Raw genomic sequence first — 18,265 nt, forward strand, 5'->3', positions numbered from 1 at the left:
GGGATCCTTCCTGCCCCAAGGGAAGGGCACATCCCAACCCAGCACAGGCCACCGGTGCCGACACTGCCCACAGCTGGAAAACTTGCCAGGAACAAGGCAAATAAACCAAGGATGGGCAGAAACCACCTCCATCCTCACTGACATCACATCTGAATGAGCTGGGAGCATCCAAATTACTCCTAAATCACCCATAGACCACAGCTTCCTACAGGATTAGGAGCTCACCTGAGCTCTCCCAAGAATGGAACCGGTTTGTGCCCCAAAGCTCCATGAAATCCCTTTTTTTCCCAGCTTGAATTGAGCACTTGGAGGATCCTGTCAGGAGCTGCAGCCACGAGCCCTTTCCTTTCCCTCTTTTCAAGGCACATCTCACTGCAGAGAAGCCCTGAATGCTTATTTAGAACAGAATTAGAGCATTTCCAAACTCCCACATTTACATAAGGCGAAATATTCCCGCAGAGCCACAAAAGACACAGGAATAATTAAAACATTCCAAGTTTTGGGCACCCATTTAATTTCTTCCCTGAAGACACACCAGCCCATCCCTGTTTCCCATGAAGCACTTAGTTCTCATCAGAACCATCTACAGCAGGGCAAAGGCACCTGAATTAAAATTAACAGGTTGTGTTTCAGTATTGGAAATTTTATAGCACTGAACTGGATCAATAAAAATGTACTTTGGAAATAAGAGAGTCTCCCATGTGATCAATTCATAATCCCCTTTTTTCTCCCAAACTCTTCCCCCTGCAGAGTAAAATGTCATCTCTGGCATCACAAAAATTAAGAAGTGGAAGCCTCAGAATTTGTAGGTTTAATAATAAAAACATATAAATCCAATAAAAATATTAAACCCATATATATATATCATTAAAAATATAAACCCCAATAGTGTCTCCCACAATTCCCCCTTATCTCTAGGTTATATAATATTTATATATCTATTTAAATAAATACCTATATATTTAAAACTTCAGAACTGAATTTTAGAAAGCTTCAAGCTTTTCCATAATTGGGTTTTTTATAGTTTTGACTATTCTGAAGTGAAGAAGGCAACAATCACCGGGGTTTTTCTGCAGGAAATGGTTCTACATAAAGTGTGAAATCAAATTTTCAGACTCAAAGCTGTTCCAGCCCCAAAGGATAAAATCCCACAGATAAACAGAGATCTCAAAAGTCTTATTGTCTTAAATACCAAAAAACAGAAGATATTTTTAATTTTTCCCCTCAACTATTAAAAATATGCAATGGGCTTTTAAACACTCACCTGAGCTTTCACTTTTACCTCATTTTAAGAGATATTTTTCCACCTGCTTTCTGATAACCAGAGAGGATTTACTGTGGTCGATGTAAAATGAAGTGTAAGAACTCAACTCCCACCCTGCAATGGCAAAATTGGGGTTATATTTGATAATTAATCCAATAATTAATCCATCTCACCAGCACCCAAACAACAGAATTTCAATCATTTAATCCCTGCTTCTTGAATTGGTTTATGAGGGTTTAAATCAAGCTTAAATATTTAAATATTTAAGGGATTATTTGTTTTTAAGGGATATTAAATCACTGGAGAATCACTGTTTTTGCACTGGGCAATAATGTAACCAAACCATACCTGAAACATCTGTATCCTTCTGCTCTTTTTTATTTATTTATTATTTGGTCTTATTAAGAAATTTATGAACTATGCACAAAAGGGTCACATAATGATTTACAAACCAGAAGACATTTCCCATATGTACAGATATTTTGAGGGTAACATTTGAAAAATACATATTAAACAATGTCAGTGATGAATAACCCGCTCCTGTATTTATCACACAAAGAACTTCTGCAAAAACATCTCAAATATACAGCCAATTTCATATGTAAAACAAAGAAAAAGTGTATCTTGATGAAATAACACAAATGTAAAAACAATATTTGCAAATCAAGTGCTTTGGGCAGAAAAAAAAAACACATGAAATGCTCTTCCTTATTTTGAATATTGTTGTCAGTTTTTCATGTCAGATGCTACAAAACCAACCCCCAGTGCTGGTTTTACCTCAAACCACCCTAAAAGCACATTCCAAAGCATTTTAAACAATTTACAGTCTCTCAGAAAATACCCTTTATTGGTAAATAGTTTGCTCAGTGACAATCCTGAGTTGCTGAAATCACCTGAAATCACCTGTTAAAGAACCTGCTGGTCCATATGCACTGACAGAAACAGGTATTTCCATAACTGGGAGTGAAGTGGTTTGTATTTCACAGGCTCAAACTCCTTTTTTACATTTTCAATACTTACAGTTTGCTAAATTTGCTTTTAGGACAATTTAAACAAGACTTTGGAGAGGTCCCTGAGGCTGCAGAAATAACCCAACTAGGTGCTTAAAGAGAGAAATTAGTGGCAACCAAGGTTAAGTCATTTGAATGGCAAAGACAATTCAAAAGCCACGAGCAGAGGGACAGCTAATTTCCCTTTTTTCTCAGATTATGGACTAAAATGGAGCCAGAAAAATGAACCCAGCTCAAAATGAGAGCGAAGAAACAATTCTGTGTGTCACCCAGCCATTGAGATCTCCACAAATTCTCACTCCTGTTGCCCACTAAATGTTCCTGTGGCTTTTTTTTTTTATGTTTATCAAAATATGCCAGCACAAAACATTGCAGAAGCACTTGTTAAGGTGCCCAAAATGTCAGTTATTGCTGCACAGTCACACTGGTCCTCCCTGCAGGACTGGCTGCTGCTTGTTCTCTCTCTTTAACAATTTCCATCTGGATTTTGGCTCTGATTTTATTCCAGTCCACTTCCAGCTGTAAGAACAGAAAAGCAAATACCCAGAGCTCAATTAGAGAGAGGTCAGATAATTATTCACTAGCAGGACAATTGGAAGATACAATTACAGAGCATTTAAATTCTATTCATGGAAGATATGAAGGCACAGTTGAGTTCTAACAGAGCTTCCACCTTTAAAATCAACCAAGCTTGATCTATTTTACCAGGACACATCTCATTGTGTCTGGCAATAAGACATTAAAACACAAAAATAACTTGCTTCTAGTTTCAATGTCATGACATCAGTGTCCTGTTACTGAGAATTCATCAATAATAAACGAGGGATGTCTCCTCTGGGTAAGCTGAGAGCATATTACACCAGTTATCTGCTGTAACAGAAATCAGATTTCTGCTTCAAAGTTTGCCTCCTGCATCAATAAATGTTTTGGAATTGTCATTTTCTGCCTGTATTCTGTGTCAGTGAAACTTCAGCCCATGGATACAGCACAATATCCACAGGACAAATGCGAGGTACAACAGTTGTCTGGCTTTCCAAAAATGCTTGATGTGAAAAAAAAAAATGGATTGTGGAGCATTTGATGACCATAAAAACATGTCCAAAAACTGGGGAAAAAATGGAATTTGGAATTTGTGCAGTTCAGTTTCACTGCTGGAGAACTAACCCTGTCAAAGATGGGATGGGAAAAGGATTTCAAGTGCTGCACAGGGAGTTTTTGGAGTAGCTGCTCCTCCGTTAACCAAGTCAGGGAATAACAAGGAAGGTTCTCCATGAGGGAAGATGTTACTGCAATGCCCACGTTCTCAGGTGAAAAGGCTCATAATACCTTAATTCAGGATGCATTTACTGGGTCCAGGATTCTCAGGATATATAAAAAGTATTAAAAAACTGATGGGTAAAATATAGATACAGCCATTAAGTACATTGTTTAGGTCAGTCTAGAAAAGAGGAAAAAAGTCCTTATTTAAGCCTGAAGGAGTTTTAGGTGGTGAGAGGGAAGCTGAGACCCTTTTTCATCCCTGAGAAGGGATAGCAGCACAAAATCTGGCTTTTCTCTTGCGTGCCCTTGTGATTTCCTTCTGATTTTGCTTTATGAGGTTGCAATGAAAATTTAGTTACAGGTTAAAATCCACTCCATTCAACAGGTTCCCTCTTACCCTCAGATCCAGCAGACGAGACCTCTGGCACGTGGATGTGGAAAAGGATTCCTTTACTCCAGAAATCTGCAGTCTGAGACCCAAAGTTTCAAGACTGTGAGGTGAAAAACCCCCTTGCTTAGAAATCCTTCCAGAATGTGCAGCTTTGGTGATGATTTAAAGCCAATCAGTGCCCATTTCTCTGAAATGTGCCTCTGGGGAGCGCCAGGGGATTAATGTGATTTTTGCTCTATCGTGGATTTAAAGGACAGAACACACACTCCCAGCACAGCAGCTGGAAGTGCTGCAGGATGGGAGTGCTTGGGATGTGTGCAGTTATCCTGCTGTATTTTTGAGGTGAATTATTGCAGAATAGGTTCACTGGGGGCCAGACACTGGGCAGTCCATTGTTGAGGGAAGGAAACATCCCCAGGAGTGTTAAAAACTAATGACTTCCATTAGAAACTCAGCTTTATTGTCCAATTAAAGGATCTGAGCTAACAGCTGGCATGTGTTTCCTGATCCAGCAGCTCCACTGGATGGAAGGATTTGATAAAAAGGTCCCTTTTCCTAATTTCACCCTCAGAAAGCTGAGGAACAATGAAGGGAAAAGCAGGAAGGACATGAGGGCTGTTCAATGAAAGGTGCACATGTGGGTGTCTCTCAGAAGGGAAATGTGTGGGAAGGCTCCAGTGGAATCCAAGATACTTCCAACCTGATGAACTTTAAGATCTGCCCTTAAAGACAGCTCCCCCATCTGTCTTTAAGATCTGTTAAATGCTAATACATTGAAAAATAGTAATAAATTGAAGTGACCTCCTGATGATGGAGAGGGTTCCCAGGGTTTGCTGACAACGGATATTTAACTGTTTATCATATCTGGCAGAATGGTTTGTAGTTCACTTAATAAATATCTGGATACCTTCAAAGTTTGTTATTGTTGGTCTCCATAAAATGACATTAAAATATTGAAGACATTTAAAAGAGACACCTTTAACCACAGTAAGGTCCAGCTCCTTGTTTATAGAAAACTACTGTGCCTTTATTTCTATAACTCTTGCCAGATATTATATATACATTTATATATATATACACACACACACAAACACACATCAATATATATATATATATTTTCTGTATCTGTACCTTCAAATAAAACACATGCCCAGCTCTTCCTGGTCAAGCAGCCACACACCAAACCATAAACTTAGATGTAAAATCTTCATATTTATGTTCACATTTGAACCACAAAAGGAAAATATAAGAGCAAACCCATCCCACAAAAAATCAGGAATAATCCTGAGGAACACTTACCCCTTCTGCATATTGCAAAAATCTCCTGTTGGTTTCTTTTTTACCAAAATCCTCCAAGAACTTCTGCCTATAAGCCAGGACTGTGTCAACATGTGTCTTGTGCTTCACTGCAAGTTCCAGGGCCCTGGGATGAAGCAGAAATGGGGTTGCCAGGCTGGAGAAATGCTCTGGCACAACTACAGGGTTGGAAAAGGACACCCTGGGGGCTGCAGGCACAGATCCCTGAGCCCAGTGCCAAGCAATTCCACATTAGTGTCAGTCACAGGAGGTTAAAATTGGCTACTTTATGCAAAATATCCAACAATTATTTCTGTTGACAACCTCACCACGTCACTCGCTGGACAACAGGAGGCTTTTTATTTCAAGGAAATACAGAATATTTTAGCCCTCTCAGTATAAAAGATGGCAAAAATAATGATGTTTAGTAACTTTTCTACAGTCAGGAATAGCTTCTGAACATAAACTATGGTATGTACCCGATAGTATTTACAACTATTGTAGAGGTGGGAAAGATTAGTCATTGGATTAATATAATTCATTGCTCACATCTGTTTTCTTCTCAGAAAGGAACACTTCTGTTTGATATACAGAGTTTTTAGATGACATATAAATAACAGAATATCCTTTTCCTGATATCCAGCCTACACACCTCCCTGACACAGCTTCAAATCAGGCAACAAAATAAAAACCCACAGATATGTGGGGGAAAAAACAACCTTTTGCCCCCAAAATGTGATGTGAATATAGCAGAGATACCAGGAGTAAATGGCCTCAGAAGATTCCGTCAGAAAACGTGGGCTTTTGTTTAAAGGAGAAATTCCTGCTTTGTTTTCTCAGGCCTAATTCATATTTTATCCACCTACACAGTGCTGGGAGCCTGAATAGCCACAGGTCTATTTTTAGCAACAAGACATTTCGAAACAGCCCTAATTCCTGGAGGGTCAGGTCCAGTTTGGGGCATCACTAAGGACTTTTTCTGTGTTAGCAGTGATGAAACAGCAAAATGTTATTTAAAAATCCTTCCAAGCATGTTCTGGACTTTCATCACAGAATATCTAAATATGGCACAAGAAGGTTAAACATGTTCCTTTTTTTGGTTGCTGTCAGGATATGATTTGCTTCATCTTTTCACAGACCTGGGTGAGTCAAGGCAGAAAATTAGTCAGCTAAGTATTAGTCAGCAAGAAAACAACTGGTGTAAATAATCAGGGCAACTGCTTATAAACATGTTTGGTTTGCAGAAATCCCACCTGTCCCAGTTGTAGAGGTTAATGTTGACTTGGATAGCTTGATAAATCAGGCCTGACTGAAGCAGCAGAGTCTCAGCTTCCTGGGTGTTCCCACTGAACAGCAGCATATGAGCCATCCTTGACTCCCTGGATGGCAGCTCCTTGATGGAATTGATGTACTGGACTTTGTCAATCTGCCAAGGAGAAGCACAGCAGTTTAATGAGGGAAATTAATGAATAAAACGAGCTTTGCAGCAGTTGAACTGGGAGTTTAAGCCCATTTTCTTACCTCCCCAATGGCTGCATAGGCGATTTCAGCCGTGGTCATGTCTTTGTTGGCCACTGCCATGGCAGCCAAACACGCCCACAGGCTCTGGTCCTGAAATTAAAACCAAAAAGCAGCTTTTCCTACTTCAAATATTTATTGTCATGCTAAAAATCGCTTCCCAAAGGAAGCACACAAGTCCTGAAACTATACCTTTCTCATTATGCTATACATGGCACCATGGGCTGAGTTTCCCATTACAAAATCACTGCTTAATTACTTCTCTGAACTAGGAATTAGAAAAATTTATGGGTAATAATAATATTGCACCTTTTTTTTGTTAATTTTCATTGCTCCTGTTGCTTGGTTGTTTCTGTCTGTTTGGTTTTTTTTTTAACACAGTCTTAAGGAAACCCCAAGAACTCAGAATAACATTTAGGAAGATCCTAAATGACATTTTGATACCAAGTGACAACACTATGACAAAGACATACTGCTCAAACATATTTCTAATCTAAAAATATGTTTTCTATATGTTTTCTAATATAGCCCATAGTTAGGCTACCACAGCTGAAAGCTCTAGTTCAGACAGGAAAAACATCATTTTTGACCTGTTAGTCCACGTGGAATTAGGTGGGTTTTAGTATTTTTGTTGAATATGTTCAATAACAAATTTGGAAACAAATTTGCACTGTGAAGAGGTTTAAATCAGAATAGACACTGAGTATGATCTAAATGTGTTCCTGTGTCTCCCAACTGACCCTTTCCATAATTCAAGACAAACCTTCCTGCAGGCAGTCCATAATTTGGGAGAATTCAGATTATTCAGAGAATCAAGCGCTCATAAAAATCTTTGTCATGTTTTCTTCCCACTTCCCTATTATTTATAAAATTTGGTGATAACATGGAAAATTCAGACTGAAATTATGCAGAGGAAGTCTGTAGGAGTTGCTCCCTGATGGGTCTTGCTGCTCTTTTCCCCCCCCCTCAGAAATATCCTTCCATTTTCTTATTCCTGATTGGAAATATTTTGAACTGTCTACCTGGGTTGCCAAAAATCAAAATAACCTGATTTGGATGCTTAAATCAGATGATGAGCAGACTCTTCATGCTGAAAATAAAGACTTTATTCCAATTCTACAACCCAACTTATGTGGATGTGTATTGATTTTATAAAGCAATTACAGGAATATCTGAAATGCACATTTAAGGTCACAATGAAAACTCTTTTCTAGGAGTAAAGGGGATAAAGGAACTAGAGTTTGGAGGGATTTGGTTTTGTTTTAAAGACTACCAGACTCACCTCATCTGTTGCTGTTGCCTAAATATATATAAAAGCAAGCAAGGGAAAAGAAAAAAACAAAAACAAGTGAAAGAAAATATGAAAAATAAGAGATAATTGTGGAGATGAAGGTCACTCTTAACTGGTTTTATTAAAGCCCAGTCCTGAAAAGTTAAGCTCAGAACTAAGTTCTGTGAGTACCTGTGTTCAACCCAGCAGGGGTGACTAAAAATCAGAATTATTGTTTATAATGAAAATGGTGACATTATGTAGATTAGGTAACAAAATTATGATTATGAGAGTAGATTATGAAAACCATGGAATTTTCCATTCCAGAAGAATTGGAACGAGATGCAACATCTGATCTGCAGATGTTAAAGCAATACCAAAGAACTGTCAAAGAAATACTTAAAACCATAAATATTGCATGGAATGGCAGCTGGATATTCCCAAAAATCAGCATTTACCTTGACAAAGCGACACAGCCTGACAGCATCTTCCCAGTGGGAAGCCCTGACGTAGTCATGGAGAATCCCGGGATAAGGGGAAATGTTCAGGTGGACAAGGGAACCATCTGCTCTCCTAATTGTTATTTGATTCCCTACAAAACTCACAATCTGGGGGTTTTTGCTGAATTCACTGCGGGGAGAAAGGAAAGGGAAGTTAATCTTCACTTCTTTCTACAGAAATATAAATTATCCCTGACTTCGTATCTTTCTATTTTTAATTTCCAACAGGCAATTTAAACAAATCTTCTTTTTTGTTTGTTTTTTTTTCCAAGCAACTAAGGCAAGATTTCACGAGACAGAATTAAAATCTTGCTTTTGCATCAAGATGCTGCTCTACTTTCAAACTGCACATCATCATTTCAACTCCAAACTTTAGGATTTAATTAGAACACCCACTTTTCCCCCCTCATTTCCTAATCCAGAAATGGCAACGTGAAGGGAGTTTGAAGAGTTGCAACCCCTTGGTTCTACTTCACCTGAACAGAGTTTGGTAAGGGCTGAGTAAATTAGTGAAAATATACCCTTTTTCATCAAAATATGATGTATTACCTTCCATCTTTTTCATAGAGGGTTTTTGGGAGGAGATCTTTGTCCACATAGACTGTGTTGGGGTAGTACCAGACTGTGAAACGGGTGTCCTGGATCCCACAGAGGATGTTGGAAGTGTCATTCCAAGCCAAAGTTTGAACCATTGTCCCTTAATTTCAAGACAAAAATATGCATTTCCATGAGACACTTCAAAATGAAGTTACCCTTCTCAAACTGGAGTAAAAGGGTAATTATATTCATCATTTTTAGCTCATTTTAGTAGGGCTGGTTTTAACCCCCTGGTTTGTGACAGCTTTACATGTTTTACATGGAATTTATATAAAAATGATCAGAATTCAGGTAAAATGTACCAAAATAGTTTCTACCTCTCTCTTATGAAAGCCAAAGGACTATTTCTCATGTTTTTTTCAAGTTGAATTTCACTATTAATTAAAAAGCCAAATGTTGACTCTTGTACTAGAAAAAACTCTATTTCCCTCCCAGCATGTTCCTAAACATGAATTTGAATTTTTTCTTACCTATTTTGACAATCTTCTGCTCTTTCCCAAACCTTTTCACTGAAGTGATGTAAAGATCTCTGTTCTTATCGATAAAAGCGATTTTTCTCTCACTCGTAAGTCCTTTCTGGTCCAAAGCAATCTCCACAATTTCAGTCTGAAAAGGCAAAAAAAAGAAGATTTCCAAGTTTTATTTTGGACATTCCTGTCCCAGAAAGCAAATGACATTCAAGCAAATAGATGTTTCCTCAAAATAAGGCACAAAACACTGAATAAACTGGGTTGTGGGAAGAGACACTTTGTGTATGAAGTCTCTGTTGAATGAAGCTTTTCATGGCAGGGGGTTGGATTTCGATGATTTTTAAGGCCCATCCCATGATTCTGTGATTTTATAAACTGAATTTCATGCAGATTAAAACAAAGCTGCAACCCTGGTTTGTTATGCACCAGAAGAGTGAATATAAGAGTCAGTTAGAGCTGAAAAGCTCCTTCATAGAAAGGTTTTAAAACCTTTAACAGTCTCATTATTGATGAAACCCACTATTGATTCTTAATTTCTAAGTATAATAAAAAAACAGACATTATATCCTTCACCTTATGGGTCAGAGGTTTTCCATCACCCAGTGGCTTTCCAGATAAAGCTTCAAAGATGTAAATAACTGAAGAAAAAAAAATACAGTTAATTAGTTAAAAGCAACAGAAATGACACCAAATTCTGAGGCAAGTTAATAAATAAATTCATGTTCCCCATATCAGATTTACTCAATCTTAACCCACAATTTTGGTCAATATGAATGTTTAGGAAGTGATACCATTGACTGACTGATTAAATTAAACCAAAGGATTTAATGTCAGATATATTAAAAGATGTCCTTAGAACTGTTGGGGAAAACATTCCTCAAAAACATTGTTTATTTTGTTAATAATCTGCTTTATTTGGAATTCCTAATGCATATTTTCTTCCAGGACAGTTCAGTCTTCTGCTCATGATGCCACAGTTATGATTAATTAATATTACATATTAATTACTGGCTTCCTAAAAAAATACTTGGTTAATCCAGGTATTTTGGATTTTACTTGATATTTGAATTTTCCTTGATGCTTGAATTTTATATATATATATCATATATGACATATATAATTCTTGCACCTTTACCACTTGTTCCACTCTCTCTGCCTCCCCTTTAATAAAAAAAACCCTTCAAAAAACCCCCACCTACATAATTTGGTTTTTTTGGGGTGTCCAGTGAAAACTCCAATTTGCAACTTGCCTAAAAATGAAGTTTCTTTCTCTTTGTTTCCATCTCTCTCTATACAAACACAAACCCCTGTGTTCGAAACCTCTTTATAAATACATATATTTATATATATTTCTGTGTAATAAACAAATAAATTATAAACACATACAATCTGTGAACATACACACAAATTAGAGGCAGGGTGAGCACTCAAAGCAGCATTTTAAGGAAGAGCTGTAACTAAAAGCACATGATTTTACAGGCAGAATTCAAAACAAAAAAAAGGCCAAACTGTCAGAGCAGGTGTTCAAACCCATCAGTTGGTTGTGCAGAGGAGGCAAAAAAAAAAAAAAAAGGTTGAACATACAAAAGAAAACTTGTTGTTCCTGAGAAGTGCTTTTTTATCTCACTTTTAGGCTTGAAATTTGTAGATCTACCCAAGCAAGTCGATTTTACAGCCCCCAGAGCAGCTGGAGGAAGTGAGATTAAAGGAGTGTGTAAAAAACCCACTGTGCTAATCCACAAGTCAAATGGGTTCAATTCTCATTAACCTACAATTGAGGGATTTCAGAAATAAGTTTGGGGTTGGGTTGGTTTTTTCTTTTCCTACCTGAAAAAACTCTACGTGGTTTTTCAATCATTTAAACCCTCAAATGTATCTTTTTTCCAGGCAGAAATTAAAAATATTAATAAAGGTCGTTGTCTTCCCTTTGACCACCCAGAGAAAGAAAATTGTGTGTATTTTAACAGATGTGTTTTATTATCAGGGAATATCACTGAGCTTTTGGTGTCAAAAATACAACATTTAAGAGCATAAAAACCTTCAAGGACACAGCACTGAGACAGAACATCACATCAGCTGTAAATAAAACTTATATATATATATTTATATATATATAAAGATACAAATCTATAAAAGACATAAACCTACAAAGATACAAATGTAAGATAAAGCTATGAAGATACAAGTCTATTAAAACTATAGCAAAGAACATCTGAGAACTAAAATTTATCCCAGCTAAAGCACTGGAAGTCTTTTTAAGAGCAGCAGGAAAGCACAAAAAGTTGCTGAGGTTTTAGAAAAACCCCATGTGAGGGACTGAAAACCTATTTTTCTCTTATTTTCTGCAAATACTCCATGGTTCTGACCCATTACTCAACTGTGATATATATATCTATAATTCTCTTTAACTTTTTAAATCAATTTTAAGCAAGACCCATAACGTCAATTAATTTTACAGTGAATATATGAATTTAAATTTATTTTTAGAGTGAATATATTAATTTCTACAATAAATATATGACTTTTTTTTTTAATAAATCCCAGAGAACTTACCCTTCTCATCAGCTTTGTCCTTTACTGCCAGAGTGTCATTGCTCAGAGACACTGTCTGGGCATTTAAAATGTCTGTTCTCATGCCTGGATATTTTGGAGAGGAAATTAATCTGCCTTCATATGAATATAAATAAAGTCCTCCACCATCTACAAGAAGAAAATGCCTACAAAAAAACCACAAAAAAAAAACAAACAGCAAAAAAAATTAAACACTAAATAATACAGAAAAACACAAAGAAATTTTCACAATGTGAAGGTAATTGTTTAATATCCTGCAACTCTTTCTGGTTCAACCCCATTATTTCTAAGCCTGTGGGTATTCTGGAAGTTTTGTGTGGAAGAGTTAATTTTTAATGTGAATGTTATCTTTTGCCAGGAGAAATATTTATTATTTGAAATATTTATGATTTTTTCATGTGTTTTCCATTTCTAACTATATGAGAAATATGTTAGAAATCTGTATTTTCTGCTTGTAATATTGTAAATATTGTAAATATTGTAAAATGCTTCTGTTCTATGTTTATATTTAATAGTTATATCTAATGGTTATATTATGTTCACATTTAATAAAGAGCATTACAAGAAGTCCCAAAAAGTACCTTTCTGCTTGTAAAATCAAACTCACTGTTCCTTCCTTCAGGTCAAAGATCAGTGGGGTGTTCCAGTTCTTTGTCCTGAAAAGAAAGAAAAAAATCAGCATTAAACCCACTAATCTTCACATTGCAAACACAGAGTTGGATTCACTAAGCAAAGCATACATATTTTAATGCTCTAACACTCCTAAAAAGGGGAGGTTTTCAAAATTAAAACAGCATTTAGAAGCCAAGTAACGTAGATAATCACATAATATGGGTATTTTTGCATCCTTTCACACCAGCAGCAGCTGACCCAGGAGTGTCAGCACACAGCAAAACCATATTTAGATGAAATAATGGTATTTTTAAAATATTTCTGAGCTGTTTTACAGTGATGTGGAGGTTGGACAAAGCCCCTTTTCTTGTGTGTCCCATCACAGGCTGTATGTCCAGATCAGTCACCTCACTGAGATACTGAATATTTCAATTAATTCAAAAGAAATTAATTACAATTAATTCTTGTCCTTCCAGTGAAGTGTCTGCTGCTGTTTTACAACTGTTGGATAACCCTGAGGAAGGTGGATTTGTATTTACTCACGAAAACACGTAACACTGAAGAGAAGTTGAAACAACCAAATATCCATAATCCAAGGAGGCTTTAATGACCCTGTCCCGGAATTCCAAGGAATCCTCAGCATCATTAATGACATTGTGCACCTACAAAGGAAAACTGAGGTGAATAAAACACCAACAGATGAAATAAAAACTAATGAGTGAAATATCATCTTTTTTTCCTCTTGAGAAAATCATCCAGACATTGGAAAATTCCCATTTTAAGACTGGGTTGCTGATTATTGGAACATCTGAAATACAACATTTCAATGATCCCATCCCAACAATCCAGGATTTGGGGAAAGATGTGTTTTCTGGAAGAGCTGGAGCACAAATTTTAATGTTTCCACAGGAAATTCAGGAGACACCTCCACGAGCAGGTTGTGCCTTTGCCACCACACGAAAAATCTGCTCCAATTACAACGTTTGCCTCTAATCAACACAGACCTTTGAGCTCAAAGTTTTCAGGCAGCTAAAAATCTAAGGTGGCACCTTACACAAAAAAAAAAGTGTCCTGTTTGTTTGTGGGGGTTTTTTGGAGGGGGTTTTGCTGTTGGGGTTTTTTGGATGGCACCATTCTGAGGGTGGCAACTTCCTTTTGATTCTCTCCATTACACAACCAATTGCAAAACAAGGACTGAAGTCAATTATTTCTAAAACCCTGGAAACCATTTCCAAAGACATATTAATTGCTGTGGCCATAATTAATGTAGCACTTAGAAAAAAAAAATGCAGCAACAACTTTTTTTTTTGCAGGCAAAATTTTCCTCTATGAACGTATAGGAATAAAATCAATCTACAAAGGAATAAAATCACTCTAAAAGTGCTAAAATGAAATATTACTCCTGCCTCAGGGTTGGTTTTACTTCCTCAGTGTTTGCATATTCAGATTCTCTGGAGATCATTCCCAGAGTCCATCTGTTACGAGTCGATGTCTGGGAATGAAATGAAAAAAAATGGGAATTTTTACCTGCTAATTTGTCCTCTGTGTTCCCAGACACTGACTCACCACATCCCACCCACTGCACCAAACTCACCCAGCACTGCTGCTCTTCCAAATTCTTCCCAGTTACAGATCCAACATGAAAAGAGGCAAGAGCAAAAAAGGGCATTCGAGGGCCTAATTAGGAATTTAGGCACTCAGCTTTGATATTGAAAATACAGGCCTGGTGTCCAACACCAAATGTGTCATTTGGAAAAGCTGGAAGAATGGAAATCTTGTCTTATCCCAGTGCTCAGGGAGTGAATGTCTGAGTCAGTGTCTGGGAACACAGGGGACAATTTAGGTTTAAAACTCCTATTTTGCATTAAAAAAAAAGCCCGCAGAGCTGGAAACTGTAATTTTACCTTCATGGTTCTCCTCTTAATTAATGTGATCTCAAAGTTCTTCCACTCCCACCGCTGTTCCACGATGTGGGCAAAGATGACATGGCCATTCCCACAGGCTCCAGCCAGCTGGGTGCCATCAATGGACCAGGAAATGTTAAATATGCTGCCAGTGTTGGGCTTCTCCAGGGCATAAGACCACTGCAAAAAACCAAAAGATTAAAAAAAAAAAGGGATTAAAAATATTCTGGGTACTTTTTAAGAACGATTTCTTGTCCTCAATAGATTTGCAGGGTTGGAATTTTTTAAGCAGCATCAATAAATGAAATTTTCCTTACGAAGAGATTTGATGGCTTAAGTCAGACTGTTGAAAACCAGGGATACAAAAAGCAAAACCATCAAGTAAAGCAAAATTAAAATGTCACAATGCCTGAAGCACATGAGGTACCAGTTTTCTACTCATAATATATTTAAAGTGTACTTTCATTTATAAATCTAAGCAATCACCACATAAAATCAAGTGAACTTACTTAGAAATAATTCTATTTACTCTCTGTTGTTACTGAAGGGAAAGATGCATCAAAAATTTCCTCCAGCAAAGAACTTTATTCTTAATTCCCCCATTTTATGCACAAGACTCCTCTGAAGTTTAGAGCCTTATTAATGAAACCTTGTCCAAAAGTAGGATTTTTCAGACCAAGCCCCTTGTTTTCTATTTCCTGCAACTCAGAAATGCAGAAATCACACCAATCACCTCTAATCTCTGAAGGACAAAAAACGAAATAACCTTTTTGTGGAATTTTAGGAAGGCTTTAAACCAGGTTTTAAAACAAGAAGCAAATCTCAACTGCTGCCTCTTCATTACTCTGTAATGGAATATTTTTTAAAAAACATGTAGTAATTGGAGAACTACTTGAGTATTTGACTGTCTTTGAAATCTTAAGAAGCAAATCAGTAAGAAGAACCAAGTTAAATTGTAAGTAGACACTGGATTGACTTTTGGATACATGAAATTATACCAAAGGGGACACAGCTGGAAGAAAATCCTCACCTAATGTTTGTAACACGTTTTATATTCTGATTTCTTCTGCTGCATAAAATTAGCAACCCCCAAGAATCGAAACCTTCACCCAAAGCCTTCGTGTGATTTACAAGGAGTGAAATCACCAAAATTACAGTAAAATAAAAGAGTTGGGGCTTAAAAGCTGACTAAGAAGGAAACAAAAGGGGCTGGAATCCAAAGCCTGAGCTGTGCTGATGGTTTGTGGAATATTGTGTAGGAGTTGAGGCTCTTTTACACATGGGGTGAGGGAAAGGTGATGTCAGTTCTGACTGAAATTCCAGCTCCAAATCCCCCTCTCCTGCTGACAGACACCCCAGCCCATCCATGGGGATGGATCTGGGGAGAAGTGGGGATTTCTGGAGCACTGTCTCACCAGGATGAAAGCACTCCCTGGGAATGAAAGCCACAATATTCCATGCCTGGCTCCCCCATGGCCAAGGAAGAAGCTCTTCCATGGTTGTAACCAACACTCCAAGGGTTTTCTGGGACCTCCATCCAAGCCCTGTGTGCCACAGCTGCCCAAAACACTGGATGGAATTTCTTTTTCCAAACTGGAAACTGGGATCCTCCCAAACACACAAGATCATTTCCCTCAGATCAGGAATCCACCCCGGAGTCAGGAGGAATAAAGGGACATCAAGCCACCAACAAAGAACCAGTTGATGGCTTTGATTTGATTTAAGGAGCTCCAAAAACGTGGATTTGGAGCTACTTTCCCACATGTAACAGATCCACTGAAGATAAAAAGGGATTAAAAATATTCTGGTTATTTTCTAGGAACGATTTCTTGTCCTCAATAGATTTGCAGGGTTGGAATTTTTTAAGCAGCATCAGTAAATGAATTTTTCATTACGAAGAGATTCGATGTCTTAAGTCAGACTGTTGAAAACCAATTCCAAATCTACTTCTTTATTCTTTTAACCATAAGCCTTTTTTTCCCAGGTCATTGAATCCTAAGATATTTCCAGATCATAACCTATATTTAAAAACAAAAAATAAAAATCTAAAGAGCCATTCAAAGCTTTATTTTCCAATTCTTTTCGAAGCTCCCAAGTGTAAATCCCACCACTCCAATGATTCATAGTCCCTGCAGATGTCTGGGGCATTTATCATGTATATAAAATGTTCTAACAAAAATCATTTAGCTCTCCATTTCTAAGACAGGAACAACTTCAAAATCTGAAATAGCATTTCCTAAATACACTGATTTTCTTTTTTTTTTGAAATAGGTATGACTATGACTCCAGGAATGACTTCATGAAGTTGTTCCAACATTACCTGTAATATTAGATTTTGGCTTACACTTTTCCTGCTTTTGGAGCAGATGGATCTGGTCCTTTTTCCAAGATCCTGCTGTGGGAGTGGAGTGGGGAAGGAGGAAATCAGGGAATTTCAGTCATTCTTACCATCTCTCACTGTGTAAATATTTTGACCTGCTCAGTAATGTCAAGGGAAGCAGCAGAGCCACAGGAAATAGCTGACATAAATGAACTTTTTAAGCACTGCCCTCCATCCAAGTGATCCCATCCTGAAAAGCTGAATATCCATCAATCCAGCCAGCTTTGCATCTCAATATATGGATTTTATTGGTGCTCTCTGCAGGTTTAATGATCGTTGGCATTAACAAGGCAACAAATTTCAACGTTAAATATATTCTGTTTGCTATTCTGTAGGATGTTTTATATATAAATATATATACACACATATATATATATAATTTCTAATGCTACAGGAGCAAAAGTGGTTTCTAAATGAAGAAATGAAGCTTCTAAAGTTGCTGTTAGATCTGTAATTCTCATTTTTAACATGAGAACTAAGTCACCAGGTAGAAAGAACACGAGAATTTGCTGTAATTCTGCCCCAAACTGAACACACATGCTAGAGAAGAGTTAATGATATAGATATTTATTGTCCTGATGGCTCCCTGGGGAGCAATTTGCCACTACAGCCCCATTACATCAGACACAATAAAAATGTCTGTGTTGACCAGTAAAAGCCAGGTCTGGTTCTCTTCAAACTCCATCACTGGTGGGATGGGAATCATTCCTGCTTTTGCCTCCATCCCAGCAAAGCTTCTCCTTCAGTAACTATTTACAGCCAATGTCAGCAAAGGAACTTGCAGGAAAAATTCAGGATTTGAAGGTAATAAATTAAGATTGGGAGCTGATAAAGCATCTGGCACCAGCTACTGGTAATTTTCATTTTAATTAATTGTAATGTTGGCTTTGTTTCTTTAAGAGTTGAGTAATAAAGCAGATTTTATCCTCTCAAATAAGCCCGAAAGGCTCCTCTTCAGGAATTTAAAATCCCTGACAAACCCAGCCCAAGCTGATGGGAAGGTGAACCAGGATCTACTGAAGGTGCCCAAAACCCCCACAGCGATTTTTTCCCCAAAAAGAGCAACGAACCCAAGAAAAAAGGGAGCAAATGGGCCCATAAAAGTCCCAAATAAGGAAGGTTTGCTGCAACAAAAAGCTGCAGAACCACAGGAAACCCACAGAGACAATGAGGTCAATCTGTGCTCGGGGCTGACTCACACCAGTGGAGGGACAGGGAACTG

The 18,265-nt window shown here is 37.5% G+C and overlaps 1 protein-coding gene across 1 annotated transcript in view; it reads right to left on the minus strand.

Annotated features, from left to right (window-relative positions):
* Positions 1 to 1,526: 1,526 nt before the first annotated feature.
* IFT80 (intraflagellar transport 80) overlaps positions 1,527 to 18,265 on the minus strand; it is a 29,895-nt gene continuing 13,156 nt past the window's right edge. Inside the window, exons 8-19 of the mRNA XM_029962322.1 lie at positions 14,664 to 14,843; positions 13,303 to 13,421; positions 12,729 to 12,803; positions 12,130 to 12,293; positions 10,150 to 10,214; positions 9,577 to 9,712; positions 9,059 to 9,206; positions 8,468 to 8,639; positions 6,743 to 6,832; positions 6,475 to 6,647; positions 5,225 to 5,348; positions 1,527 to 2,793 (exon numbers count right to left, since the gene is read on the minus strand). Coding sequence (XP_029818182.1) covers positions 2,680 to 2,793; positions 5,225 to 5,348; positions 6,475 to 6,647; positions 6,743 to 6,832; positions 8,468 to 8,639; positions 9,059 to 9,206; positions 9,577 to 9,712; positions 10,150 to 10,214; positions 12,130 to 12,293; positions 12,729 to 12,803; positions 13,303 to 13,421; positions 14,664 to 14,843 — 1,560 coding nt within the window. The 3' untranslated portion in view covers positions 1,527 to 2,679. The remainder of the gene's footprint in view (positions 2,794 to 5,224; positions 5,349 to 6,474; positions 6,648 to 6,742; positions 6,833 to 8,467; positions 8,640 to 9,058; positions 9,207 to 9,576; positions 9,713 to 10,149; positions 10,215 to 12,129; positions 12,294 to 12,728; positions 12,804 to 13,302; positions 13,422 to 14,663; positions 14,844 to 18,265) is intronic.

The sequence above is a fragment of the Manacus vitellinus genome, unplaced genomic scaffold (assembly GCF_001715985.3).
Source record: "Manacus vitellinus isolate BGI_N305 unplaced genomic scaffold, ASM171598v3 scaffold_45_pilon, whole genome shotgun sequence".
Lineage (NCBI taxonomy): Eukaryota > Metazoa > Chordata > Aves > Passeriformes > Pipridae > Manacus > Manacus vitellinus.